General features: G+C 39.8%; 1 protein-coding gene across 3 annotated transcripts in view; it reads left to right on the top strand.

The window, feature by feature from the left end:
• The window catches only part of tnn (tenascin N), a 61,194-nt gene that overhangs the window by 21,795 nt on the left and 24,586 nt on the right, over window positions 1-14,813 (top strand). For all 3 annotated transcript variants that reach the window (XM_074688409.1, XM_074688410.1, XM_074688411.1), the window contains exons 3-8: window positions 5,055-5,252; window positions 5,889-6,089; window positions 6,189-6,563; window positions 10,309-10,442; window positions 11,529-11,658; window positions 14,113-14,295. In XM_074688409.1, coding sequence (XP_074544510.1) covers window positions 5,057-5,252; window positions 5,889-6,089; window positions 6,189-6,563; window positions 10,309-10,442; window positions 11,529-11,658; window positions 14,113-14,295 — 1,219 coding nt within the window. In that variant the 5' untranslated portion in view covers window positions 5,055-5,056. The remainder of the gene's footprint in view (window positions 1-5,054; window positions 5,253-5,888; window positions 6,090-6,188; window positions 6,564-10,308; window positions 10,443-11,528; window positions 11,659-14,112; window positions 14,296-14,813) is intronic.

Genomic DNA, 14,813 nt, shown 5'->3' with positions numbered 1-14,813 from the left:
GATCCACTTGATTTACCTTTAATGCTACTGTGCTGGCTGGGAGCAATACACAGAAGCCCTCCGAAATGAGCTACAGATGTGGGCCCTCAGCCGTGCAAAACGATAGGGAGGGAGAGATGTACACCCATATAACCCTGAGTGGGTGGCTTATAAGTGTTCAGATTGCTTAGTGTGACTCCTTTCATGCACTTCTCACAACTCTGCTCTTTCATATACTGTTACTGATTAAAAATACCCCTGGGTACATAAAAGCCACTCAAAACACTTTTTTGTTATTTCAAAAACTTATCTCAGACTAGAACTTAGGCTGTGTTATTAATGCTGGGGTTGTGTTATTTTCCTTTCTGTTCACTTGGCAAGCTTTTCATTTGACGGCCAAACTGAAGTGGAATAGAACCTCTACAGTCCTTATCGACGTCTGCTTGTGGTCTGCATAGCAGCAGGAGGCAGACAGAATCATAAAGATATGAGCCGTGCTCTCAGACGATAATTGCTTTCAGGCTTGTTTTATTCATTTTGGTGTGTGCGAGCTGCTGCTGATGAGGGTAAAAGAGGAAGGGGAAATGGAATGTCCACAAGTTTGCAACCACACATAAAGATATGACCTCTCTGCTCCCCCTGTTTTGCTTTTTCTTAGAGCCTCACATCACCTCAGCCGTAGACTGTGGAGGTTTGGCCCAATGAGATGTGTCTTGTGCTGAAACCTGGTGAAACAGTCAGCCTTTGTCTGAGGCTAAATGTCTCTCTAGAGAGGATGAGGAGGACTGACCAAGTTTCCTCCTTCTTCCTATCTCTCTCTGTGTTCCCTGTATAAAAGCTGGAGCTGTTTGCTGTGGTCTTCCTCTTGATTTACGTCAACCCTGATGTTTACTGCATTTGCTTTTAAAGAGCATTTAAGGTAAATAGGGAGATCTTTCAAAAAAGACACACAAGCACACATCCCTGCAAGCCCCTAGTAAAAGGTGTCTGAGGATCCAGACAGTATTATCTGTAGGTGATTAAACTACCATTGTTACCAGCTGGAGAATGCCTCCTGAGGTAACAACAGCAGCTCTGTAAGCACATACTGTACACATGTGCACTTCTTTCTGCCTTATAAAAGAGTGAACACACATCACAGGTAGTCCACAAACATTTTACAGGCCCATTGACATAGCTCTGCTTTGACACAGAAAAGTTACCGTCAGGAAGGAATTTTTTTAACTGTGTTTGCAGACATGTTGAATTTTACTTGAGGCTTCCAAAAGCAGGTTGAAATGCTATCTGTATGGACCTTGCGCTTAGTAAGGACATGCACTGGACAAAGAAGATTCTGCTTTCCCTCACTCTTCAGCATGATCATGACGTTCTTTAATGATTTTTTTGGTAAATATTTAAAGCAAGGGTCTGCAGGATTTTTTGTTACTTGTTAGTTAACATAAATTTAAACAGGTCTCCTCCTCCTTGGATCAGTGCCAGTGGCAGCGTACATACACAGCCTCCCACCGCGACTAAGTGAACATTCTCACCAGCCCAGCAACTGTGTTTCTACATTTCTACATGAGACAGACTCATACATCTGACTTGGCATGTTCGCACAAGCTAATCACTGGTGTTCGGCGCAAACCTAGTAAGCAGCAAGCCAACTTGCGTTGCTCTCAGTTTAGGAAAAAACTTTATCTGCTCGGCGTTTCATTTTACTTTGATTGTATTTTTCTTTCTCTGTGCTACATCCATTATCATAGCTGCTAGCTTTTCCCACTGGCAAATTGACACGCAAAGTCACTTGCCCACTAGATGGGCTGTGATTGTGTGATGTAACCACACTTACTCTTTGTCCCGATATAACCAAAACATCAACATTCAGGCTGAGGAGAGGGTTCGAGGCAGACAGAGACACTGACACATATGTATAAAGAGGCCCAGAAGCGACAACTGAGCAGGACTATTCCTGTAGAAGTTGACATTTTATTTTTAAGAAAAATTCTGCAAACTCTAATTTTAACTGAATTATTGAGCGAAAGAGTTAAGACGTGGATCATTACCAAAAGACCAAGTGTCAACCCCTGTTTCATATGTGTTTCTCCAAATTTAAAACCCATTAAGTTCACCTGCAACCAATTTATCAATCATCCATCTAAGATATGTCAATCAATATGAAATCTAACAGTTAATGTATTTGTGTATTTATCTATCCATTCATTCATTCATGACACCTTTAACCTTCCATCTCAGAGTCACCCCATCCTTTCATTCAAACGTTTTTTTGGGTGTGTGTGCCGTGCTACATTGTTTGACGCGTCCAACACAGTTAATCCATTCACTCAAACAGCAAAATATACATCCACTAATCCAATTCACCTGTATATCTATTTTTCTATCCCTACATTCAAGTATCCATTCAGCAGGACCAAATTCCACCCATTGAATCTACCATTTATAAATCTATCCATTCAGCCATACCCATTCAACAGAGTGTGCACCCCATCTTCCTTTTTTCATCCATCCATCTCTTCACCGATTGTTTTCAAATGTAATCACCTCACTTCACTCGCTGTTCCCCATTCTGTCTCTCTATTAATCCGTCTTTTCGTCTCTCTTTTCCTCTCCTAAGTTTTTCTTTCTTAGCAGTCAGGGTGAGCTCTCTGCTTTGCTTGGAAGGTCACAGTGCCATCTTCTCCAAGAGAAATAAGAACAGGGCCTAAAAAAGGGTTGATCATCAAATAAAACCTTGACAGGCAGCTATAAACATGCTTGTTAAGCATATCTGTGCGCCAATGCCAACTTCTGTTCCACAAGGTTATGGTCTACTGCTTATAGTGTGGCTAACTGCTTGGCTGTCATTGATGCAAACACAGTCCCTCCATCATTCTCTATCACCTATTCATTCTGTCTTTCACTTACTTTTGTTTTTTAGTTCCCCTTTGAATTTCCTTCACTTCTAAATCTATTTCCATCTCCCAGCATTAGTATCTCTATTACCTCTTCAGGGTTTCCCTCTAAATTCTCCACCATGGACAAAACATCTACTCAAGTTTTTGGCCTCCGCACAGGGTCCAATAAGCAATTTCCAAATGATGTCATAGCTTGGGTTTCTTGCATAGGCATCAGTCTGTAACCTCAAGCTTTTGACTGGCAGCAATCAAATAGCCAGCTGAAACAACCAAATAAGGTCAGCCGTATTGGGTTTGGACAAGTTAGAGAGTAGTCATGGTAATTACACGGCTATTTGTCTCCATAAAAAGGGACTGGAAGATTTTGAATTACAGAACTACTTGAGTTACATCCTGTGTAAACCATTACAGGAGAGATTTTTCAGCCAAAGTTTATTTTATGAATCAAATGCATAAGAGAAGAAGCTTTCCCCTCTTAGAATTAAAAAAAATGTAAATACCACTCAAAGGTCAGGTATTCTCACTTACTTAGGCTCACTTTTCTAAATCACTGTTAATCGGATAATGATATAATTGGCTTGAGGATTGGCAGGTTCTCGGTCCACTTGTTGACATTTTAATGTTCAAGCCAATGCAAACATGGCGTCCAGTGGGATTTTAAGTATCCGTTTCCCATTCTTTCCAACTTTTCCATCTGTTTAAGTCTTTGATGGTCACAGAGTAAATGTTTTGGTTTCCAATTGTGAAGTTTCTCCTCTTTAAAGGTAAATGCAATTAGAATAAATCAGAATTCAAACACACAAAAAGTATTTTACAAAAACAACAAGGAAGGTAGTTCTTTAATTACAGTGACACGCCAATGAATTCTGAGTTACAACTCCTCCTGTCTTCTGTCTTAACAAGAAGAAAGGAATCGTCCTCTTTCATAACTTGTGAAACTTCATTTGAACCATGGATGAGCACATTGCCATGCACTTTTCTACTGCTCTCGGGTACTTAATAACTGACCTTCTATGCACTCTTCCAGAAGTGTTATGTTTCCATAGACCACACACACTCAGCACACAGCAGAAGTTCCTGCAGCCACAGTTTAACCTATGCACCGATATGTTTATTCAGACCAATGTCTCAAAGAAAGACCCACTGAAGGTTAAAACGGGTGCTTTTTATTGAAAGCATGTAATTTGGCTTTCCAGGGAAGCCTCTAAAAGTTCACATGACATCACTCTCATTAAAAACAATGACATCATTGCTGAGGGCTGGTTTCTGCCCTCTCAGAAGCTCCGAAACGCCTGACCGAGCACAATTTATGGTTAAGATCAAACGGATCTCCAGCAAAGTGATGACTGCTCACTTTCTGCTGCCACACACACACACACACACACACACACACACACACACACACACACACACGCACACACACACACACACACACACACACACACACACACACACACACACACACACACACACACACACACACACACACACACACACACACACCACAGTGACATAATGGTTTAGGCTTCCAGAGATAAAATATACAGCAATGTGCCCCACTGAGTGTAATGTAACTTATGCATCATCAAGACGGTGTCTCTGTCCTCAGTTCTCTTTAAAACCATGACTGAGAAATATGATCCTAATGCAACCTGGAGACTAAGGTCCAGTCAGTCATGACCACAAACACAGCTTCTGTCTGTCAGGCATAGTTCATGCTTCAGATGTAACCTTTATAAATTGTAAAAGCACATATTAAAAAACATGGAATATATAACTCTCTCATTGGAAACATTTTCTCATCCTCATGCTAGGAATCTCGGAAGATAACTTTTTTTACATCAACATATTGGAGTGTGAGACAGATTTTGGCTTTCATTAATGTTGATAATGTCAGAAAAACTGAGCCTTATTAATAATTTCACCATATTTAATTTTTACCTTAAACCACAAATTTAGTTGTGCACCGGTTAGGAGATCCTGCAAACAGTAGAAGACTTACAGAGTACACAGGAGGGTGATTTATGGGACTGTAAGCCTGGCTTCACATAAAGTGAAGATTTTGTTGTCTTGTGTGAACTGTATATTTTTCTTGGTTCTGAACTTTTTTGTTTTTTAATAAAAAGATGGTCATAGGATTTACAAAATTTATTAACTATACAATCTCATTTTGCCTTCTAGCCATGACCACACAACTCCCATGGAGGGCCCTGTGCCTGGTGGCTGTACTATGCACCTTGTCACCCCTTTGCTACTCTGAGAGCCCGCCACAACCTCCAGATGCAGAGCAGGGAGTCACCTTCAGCCATGTCTATAAAATTGACGTCCCAGGAGGCTCAAGTTGTAAAATTGACAGCACACCAACCCAGGGCAATACAGGTGAAAGACAAACATGGGGACCACAACCAGTGATTACATTGTGAAGCACTAGCTGCACTGAAAACTGTGAAAATGTTTTAAGCATTGCAAGATTTCTTGATTTTAACACTGAAGTTTTTTTTGACTATATGTGTGTCTTAAATGAAAATAATTACGGGAATGCTTACCATGTTGCACAATTAGCCTCAACAAATGACAGCACAGTTAGAGTTATTGATGGGTACCTTTCACATTTGAAACGATATTATACCAATGCCTGGTACCTGGCAATCGGTACCGGTACTCAACGGTACCAATTTTTGGTACTTTATTGTGTTTATGTTGTAAAATATACCAAATTGTTTACTCATGAAATATATATTTTTTCGATTTACCATATTCATTCTTCAACATATAATCTTGCAGTGCTGTGTTCATGTCCAGCATGGAAACTCACCCATTGTTCCACCCCTTCACAGTTACAAGGATGCGTTTAGGTACCTAAACATGATACCTTTGATGGTACCTAAAAAAGTACCTAATTCTGTACCCAGTTAGACTCCCTACTTTTTTTAACATTTGCATCTTTGTGCGTGACTCCCACTGCTGATAGCTCTCAAAATATTAGATAATTATAATAATTCTTGTGCTTTGTAGATCTACAGACAGAGACCACTAAGAATGGAGAAAATGACATCATCTTCCGACACAACATCAGGCTTCAGACACCAACATGTAACTGTGAAGAGTCAGAAAGCTTCAGGTCTCTCTTGTACAGAGTCAACGGGCTGGAGGAAGAAGTAAACTACCTAAAGACTCAGTGTAGTCAAGGATGTTGTGGGAAAGGTGGTGCTGCAGGTAAGCATGAGTCATTCTGTTGCAGTTGTCAGTTTGAAGAAGAAGGTTGTTTTTTTTTTTTTTACCTGCTTAAATAATCACACATTTGCACCTCTTAAGGAGTGGACACAAGCTGTAATGGCCAAGGTACCTATCAACACGACACTTGCAGCTGCCTCTGTAACCCGGGATGGGAAGGCCCAGACTGCTCAGTGTCCTCCTGCCCCGACGAGTGCAATGACAACGGCCGATGTGTGGATGGGAGATGTGTGTGCCATCAGGGTTTCACGGGAGAAGATTGCAGTCAGCAGATGTGTCCAGATGACTGCAATGACAAAGGCCAATGTGTGGATGGGAAGTGTGTGTGTTTCCCACACTTCACTGGCGAGGACTGCAGCATCCAGAAGTGTCCCAATGACTGCATTGGTAATGGCCGGTGTGTGGACGGCCAGTGCGTCTGTGATGAAGGCTTTTATGGAGAAGACTGTTCATTAGGTAAGGTACCTCAGTGTTTAACGACCCCAATTCTGTGGATGTTCTTTTATGGTATAAAACTCTTGAAATGGGGAAGGCTTGGCTAGCTAGGTGGTGTAGTGAAACAAATAGGCTAAAAGCTAACGTTGATGATGCTGAGAGAAACATGACAAAACTGATGTTGGTCACAGTAACAAAGAATCTTACCTTTACTTTTTTCTTCGACAGTTTAATTTAAACTACTTATGGATGAATTAAAACTAGAAAAAAATAAATGGGAGGTTGCTGGTAGCTAGTTATGCTCAGTTAGCTTGTTAGCTTAAAAGTTGACAAAACAATACTTCACATTGCCTGTATAAACATTATATGCTGCCTTTTTTCAAACATTCAGGCCTGTGTTAAAAGTGTCAGTGGACCTTGTGTTTTGTCAAAGAAAAAGAGCAACACAGCTAACAGTTTTGAACATGAACTCTGCTAAAAACCCAACTTGCTATAACAAACTAGCCTAACGATTTAAAGACCACTCAAGGGGACTGCTGATTCTTTGAAGTATCTGTCTAAATGTTTGTGTCAGTGTTCTCAGATATGTTAGCATAGAGATTCACACTGACCTAGTGTTTATGTGTTTCAATATGACTTTTGCTGCATTTTTCATTTAAATAATCATCTTGCTGTGTTCTGCCTTGGTGTGGCCAAGTCTTTGAGTGGACCGAGTCTGCATTCAGTCTAATTATGCATTCAAGTAACCAGCAGCACTTCCACTGTGTCCTCTAGAGATGAATGGTGTCTGAGTAAGCACATCCTGCCATGCTCTTTTTATGGGTAATTTATAAATCTGGGGTGCGGCATAATAACTTTTTACGACCCTGGCTCACATTAAATTTGATCAGTGTTCCTCTAGAGAATTACCGTTCACATTTCACCTCTTTATTTAGTCACCTCTTTTGCGCTGCTGACATTAAGCTGTGAATATTAACTACTATCTCATGGAAAACACAGATGTTACAAGGAGCTTTGGAGCCATTAAAAATTTAACACTTGTCCCCCAAAGCCCAGTTTATCTTCATATGAATTTCCTAGCTGTATCATTAAGTAACACGTTCTAATATATACCAGAATTTGTTCTCAGATCTCACAGCAATCCTCTTTTTTGAGCCAGCCAATGCTATTACATCCTTGATTCATGCTAAAACATCTCTGGCTCTTCCGATGTTGGTTGCAGCTTAAATTGGTATTAGCTGTTCTTTGCACAGTGGTTAACTAAAATCTCATTCAAATTGCTGTCTTATTTCACAAAAAATGGTCATGGCATTGACATGAGTGCTTCTGACAAGACCTAAAATTACAGCAGTGCTTATGAAGGCCTGAGTGACCCACTTCTGTGGAATTCAAAGCACCTCCTGCACAGTTATTTCAGATAGAGCAGCTGACAGGGCCCTCTCAGTGAGCTGACCCCATGACTCCTGACAGCCATGGTCTGAAGACAGCTCCTGACTTCAAGTCACAGACTGTCACAAGAGATACAAGAAAACCCATCAGTCCTTTAGGACACCAGTCATGACCCTTAAGCAAAATCGTCACCTCTCCCGCTAAATGCACTGCTCACCAAATCTCTTTCTGAACTGCCTCAGGAGCAGAGTAGAAAATTGCATTTTATGGCAATATAAGGGCAGACAGGCAGAAAGGTTTGCAGCAGTAGTCAGGCATGGACAGTTTGATTCACTAAGTTCATACTGTGAGAGTTATTTTGAACAGATTTTGAGCAGATTTTGAAGATTTAGATCCAAGGCAAAAACTCAGCGTTTTCAAAAAGTCACTTTGAAGCCAGAAGAAGCTTTGAAATAACACTATATAGACGGCAGAGTTGGTCTTTACTAGTGTATGGTATGTCTGCCCATACATTCAATCCAGAATAGAGGCACATACTTGACAGCAGGGGATTTTTTTTGTTTGTTGTACATTTGCTTTTGATTCGTCTCCTTAAACTCTAAAAGAGGCTCCACAACCAGTCTCAGGTCCTGCAGCACAGCTTTAAAACTGCAACAGTGGAATCTTCACAGTTGCAGGTCAGCTATGTCAATCCCTTGCAGGTGATTTAGTTTCTTCAAAGTATTTTGCCCTGCCAGGGCAGAGAATATCTAGAGACGGGGCTGCAGCTTCGTGTGGAGGTGCTGCTGAGCCAAGTCCAACATCAACAGTGGAAGTGTGTCAGAGGAAGAGTCAGGGTGGGAGGGAAAGTAGGAGGTAAGGAAATAAAATACATGGTGTTGGTTTTAGGTGTGAGGAATAACAGGGGTAATAAGCAGCAGGAGAAGACGTGCACAGAGGTAAAACAGTCAAAGCTGACTGGATGTCAGTCAGCTTTGTGGGTGATGACAGCAACACGAGTCTTGGAGTATATCTCAAGATAACTTCACACTCAGTGTAATGTCCTTTCTACACCAGCTCCTGATGTCAAAACAGAACAAGTGATTCCACCATCAAAATAAGTTAGTATCTACTTAATGAGATCAGTAATAGCTCAATTTAATAATCCAGTTATTTTTGTTGCCTGAACCCCTGTTTATCCACATGGGTCTGATTTTAAGAGAGAAAAAATGTTTATTGTGGGTATAATTGTACTCAGGAATGTTGTCCTTCACTAAAGACCAAGAATAAATGTTCATAAACAAAGGAAATCGAAGCAACACAAAACAAACTGAGTTTCTGTTTCAATTAATAATATTAGCACAGATGGTTCCTGACTCAAAGAAAACTTAGTTTGTTTTAAAAAATCCAGTAATGTTATTACAGTAGTTCTTTCCTCCTGTAAATTGTACTTCACTCATCTTTAACAAGACAAGAGACAGAGATTATTGGTTTCCACTTTTTCCGAACTTAATATGTTAATTTATTCACCCGAGCTGCTCTGAAGTATTATTCTAGGGTAAGGACTGTTGATGGTCGTGCCTAGAGCAGCAACAGGGGGATATTAAGTGCTACTGGATGGGAAAGAACTGCTACACTTGAGAAAAAACAACATTACACTTCCTGACTTTGCTCTGTGGAAGAGCAGCTGAGCCTGATGTGAATTCCTCGCCTGCCAGAGTTATGGTGGACTCCTCCACCACTCATTTCATTTTTTCCACTTGAAATATGCTTAGTTTGTGTGCACTGTGCTGTACTCAGTAAATCTACCAACAACATCTACCATTTATCCCCAGAGAAAGTACTTATTGTTGGTGGTAAGCCTTCCTCTGCAACACTGCTGACTTACTGTCTTCTTCATTCATGCAGGCTACTGTTTTGTTATTGTTCTTATCCAGAGTAATGTACAGTATCTTCTGTTTCCCTTATAGTCTCTTTTTCATCTGTGTTTGTAATAGCAGCTTGCAAGCCAACACCTACTGTGTCTTAAAATGTTGGCTCCCCTCTTTAAATATCCCCTTTATTGGATGAATGGTACAGGTAGAGGATATGGAAAAATGGAGGACATCGAAAGAAAAAACACTCAATTTTTTTTTCAACTATTATTAATTTTAAACTTCAAAAGCAAAAATTACCAAAGTCATAAAATGTAGATGCAAAAACATTAACTTAAATCTTGTTTTTAGGAGCTCTCCATGGCATTAGAGTATTTTAACATTAACAGATCAGTGCATTTGTATTTGCTAAAATTTGGTTAAAGAGGTAATTAAAGTTTTTGTACAATATGCTTTAAGCTCCACTAACATTTGTCCTTCTCTCTGTCTGCCTCTGTCTGTGTCCCTCTGTCTGTCTCCCTTAGTGCTTGGCCCTCAGGGTCTGCGCCTGGTCCAGGCGACTGATGTGTCCCTCTTGGTGGAGTGGGAGTCTGTCCCTAGAGCAGAGTATTACATTCTAACATATTATGATAAGGATGACAAAGGCACAATGAAGCAAGTAGGTTTCTTTCTTTCTTTCTTTCTTTTCATAATAATCCTTATTTTCAGGTATGTCCTATAATTGTTGTTGCATGTATACACTATCAAATGTGATGGAGTGCTTTTGCACTGGATATAAGCATGAATATGATGAGGCCAGGTTGTCTTTTTAAATATCTAATTCTCTCAACAAAAAGGGTTTTACAATTGGCTTCAAGAACAGTCAACGCAACAAACAGTAACATATAGACATGTCAGTGACAACAGATCTGTTGTATGGGTTTAAAATGATTTATCCACAAAGCTCCAAAATGAATAAAGAAACACCTTATCAAATTCAAGCTAGCAGGAACAGGTCAATATGTCAATTCATGTTATCGTGGTTTAGTATCCTGATGAAGTGAGGAACAAAAGAGTTGAAAATGTGTCCTGCTGTCCTGACAGCATTAAAGAGAGCTGAAAAGAGAGGATGTGTTCTGAATGATTCATAATTCTTTTGACTTTCTCAACCTCTCATTTTTGCGTAAGGGTACTCCAGTCTTTTAGCTTTTAACTGTGTTTGTCATTCACAAACTACTTCACCAGCAAATACAAGAACCTGTTAAAAGGCTTAAAATAATGATAAACATGGTATAAAATATCTTTAGAGACACTATAGGTTTTTTTTGTTGCCCACGTTTTCACTTTTCCATAATATGTGCTTTGATGTACAATTTGGACATCTCCATGAATTATGCTGGCTTTGGATTTTGGACTAAGTTTTTCCTCCGATCAATAAATTCTTTCTAGAAATGATCCCCTCCTAAATGCATTGGCAAGCTACTCATGTTTGTCCACACGTAGCTGTTTAATATTATATACGTTTATCTGTTTTCATTCATTCATCATGCTCAGCATTGATGTATAAGTCTCATGGAAGTTGCTTCGATGGCCTGTGTGACCCAGGTGAAGATAAATGGCTTTAACATTAATGAATGAGATTAGAACAACTGTGGTTGGCTGATGTTCGCACATGCTGTTCCACTCTCTCAGCACTCGACTGTGACATGAAAAAGTGTGTTTTGTATTAATGATGTAACGACTTTTTCAACCCACCATATCGCAGGTCCGGATTCCCAACACAGAGAACTCTTACCTCATCACAGGCCTTTCTCCTGCGGTTACCTACATCGTTGAGGTGCTCGCTGTCATCAAGGAAATCCAGAGTGAAGCAGACATGATAGAAGCTACCACAGGTGAGCTCAGCCTGCATTAGAAACCAAACAGAGGCTAAATGCTTGCTTCCTTTGACTGAATGCCAATGACACAGATTACTGGTGAAGTGGAATGTGGCTGGAAGCAGCATGTTGCCTTTAAATACTTCGGTGGTTTGGTGGTTAAAAGCAGATGTGGCTTATTAACCACTCTTGTGGCAGGAAGGCCAGGTAAGGCCTGCAGGTATGGGTAGATTTAGTCAGATTTTCTGCAGATTAAGCGGTCACATTTGAGGTTGAAGGTCAGTTTGATGAGTTCATGCCTCACCTGTGATAAGGCACAACACTAATGTGTAAAGAGCTTAAATGCTTAATCTGAGGAAGAAGAGATGAATCTGAGATGAGAAATCTTCATCATAAGTAGTCTTTGCAGTCTACTGTACTCAAGTTTGCTCTACCTTCTGCACATTAAGTAGTCTTCTCCCCAAAATTTAATCAATTTATCTTTCTTTAATCAAATGCTTTCTAAGAAAAAGATGAATCCTATCATTAGCAAGTGTTTCATTTGGATCTGGTTAGTTAGCTATAAAATTTTAAGGTAATTACAAGGAAATGGTTCTACGGATGTGTTAAATGGAAATGGAGACGCTCACAGATGTGGTAGAGGCAGATGTGAGGAGAAAGATATTAACAGACAGGATTGGTGGGTGTAAGTGAGACGGACCAACAGACACAAGGAAAGACTGAGCTCGACTCTAATGTGTGGTTAGCTTGGTTAGCGATTGAAAAGCTCACACAGCATGGTATTCCCATATGGGCCTGGGAAAACACGCCATCATCTGGCTTGTTGGTTTGTGAGGAGAACTCAGCATGAGGCAGACATTTAGCATAGTTTTCAACTTCAAACAATGATCTACTTCAAAAGAAAGCTCATGTTAATGTTCCTCTTTTTTTCCCACAGAGGGACACAATAGCTCGCATTTAAAAACTGCTGTATCATTTATTTTGGTGCCGTTTGTTTTGTTTTATAGTTTTGTTCTGCAGGGTGTTACCATCTGCTACAAACTTTGTCACCCTCCATGGCTGTGCTAATGTTTGAAATAGTACTGCCTTATCTTACATTTACATGTGTTTAATATTCAGAGATATGTGAAGTTCTTTAATACCTTAAAACCATGATTTGACAAGATTTTTGACTAATCCATGAGTTTTAGAAATTTTCATCTTTAAATCGTTAACTGTCTATTAAATACCCTGGAGCCCAACGCAGGAGCAAACCAGAGATATGGATGCACTATTTGTTTAGTTTATGCATTGCAAGTGGGTTTTTCACCATGAGATGTTGTATAACAAGCACTTGTGGATACCATAGACTGTACATAGAGTGGACAGTGTGGCTTCGCCATTTACCATTGTACCGTTTTGAAGCCAAAATACCCCTGTCACAGGCGCAGCCAATAGTAGCAATTGCAGCTACAGTCTGCACAGTAGAGATGATGAGGGATTCTGGGAGAATCTGAGTGGAGCTGGGTGACATAAAAGAGGACTTGAATACAAGACAGCCAAATGATATCTTCAAATCACCACAACAATCGGTCGTGAAAAACATTTCTATGAGGAGTATTAATTTTTTAAAGTTTGACCACAGCCCATCTGGAATGGCTGGAAAGACGGATTTTTTAACCTATACTTCAGCCAGCCACCAGGGGGAGCAGTTTTTGTGGAGACCTCACTGCGAGCCGAGCAAGCGGACATCCATTTTTTTTACAGTCTATGGTGGATATAAATTCCAGGATACTTTTAAATGGTATAAAACCATCATTTGCTGCAGAAACTGATGTTTTTCTAATATTTGTTAACATGTAATAAAGAGGTTGAGTGCTGGTTTGCATTTTCAATTTTAAAGTGGCACCATGTGGCTTGAGATGAACAGTGGATACTTTTACGTGAAATAGGCAATCGAGTATGAAAGGAGCACAGGTCTAAGAAATTACTACGTTATGCAGTGCAGGATCATGTATTTTTCTCTCACAAGTCTTTTCATTGATTTTTTCAATGAAATCACAAACAGCATACAAAATGATGAAAAATAAACAGGAAAGAATGCACCAGTAATGATACTTCGCTACAACAACCCACCTAGTTTATCATAGATACAGGTATTTGTCATGTCAGAGCAATTATGATTATGTCATCACTGAATTACCTTGAAAAAAAGGTGGGTGTTGTTGCCAATGTTTCAGAGAAGAAGTTTTTTCTTTCAGACCTTACATAGACTCATTTTCAATTTCAGTTCTGCAATTTTTCTTCCATGTAATCACAAATACTCTAACACCCCCTCTTGAAGGTCACACTTCAATCTGGAAGTAATTCATCATCCAGCTCAAAGCCATGATGCGAGCAGAGCAGGGCAACAGAGCTTTTCACACAAGGCTTCCAGTTCAAGGGTCATGTCTGTTCTACCGGTTTCATGTCGTTGCCTTGTATCCTTTCCAGATATTACAGTCATTGATGATATCCAAGTTCTTGGCCAGACAGAAGATTCGATCCAAGTGGACTGGAGGAACCCACCAGTGGAGGTGGATCACTTCAGGCTAACACATGTTGACCCAATGGGACAGGAGGAGGAGCAGAGCGTACGGATGAGCCAAGAGGCACGCACAAAACACACTATTGTGGGTAAGTGATGTAACAGGCAGACATAATGCATTTTGAAACCACCAGGCCTACTTTTAAACTGTAAGGCCATAACTCTGAGTAATGGGCTACAAGTCAAATATATAACACAGCCAGGAAATGATTAAAGAAGCCATAGGTAAAAAAAATATGTATATATAGGCTGAATATCTAGTTCAAATATGTTGTCTTAAGACACCCTGTATTTTACCCTCTGGGTGTTAGTTACATGCAGAGGAAGGAAAATTAGTCTCATAAGCTCTTCAATCAAAGAAATGTGTTCTAGAGATGCTTCATTTCACTTTAAGTAGTGGCTTAAGCTGTACACAGTTCATCACTAGGATAACCAAAGATTAATTCTACCTGTGAGGATGACAGTAGCTTGTATTTTAGAAAGAAGAGGTTTTGAAATGTGGAATGTTTTCACAGTTTTATTTTTATTTCTTTGGCTTCTTTTTAGTTTTTGAAAATTGCTCTATAAATTAATGTATTATTATTATTATTATTATTATTATTATTAT

This window comes from Halichoeres trimaculatus, unplaced genomic scaffold, assembly GCF_033239565.1.
Source record: "Halichoeres trimaculatus isolate MK-OKI-2021-1 unplaced genomic scaffold, fHalTri1.1 fHalTri1_scaffold_15, whole genome shotgun sequence".
Taxonomy (NCBI): domain Eukaryota; kingdom Metazoa; phylum Chordata; class Actinopteri; order Labriformes; family Labridae; genus Halichoeres; species Halichoeres trimaculatus.
This window is presented reverse-complemented; position numbering and strand designations above follow the sequence as displayed.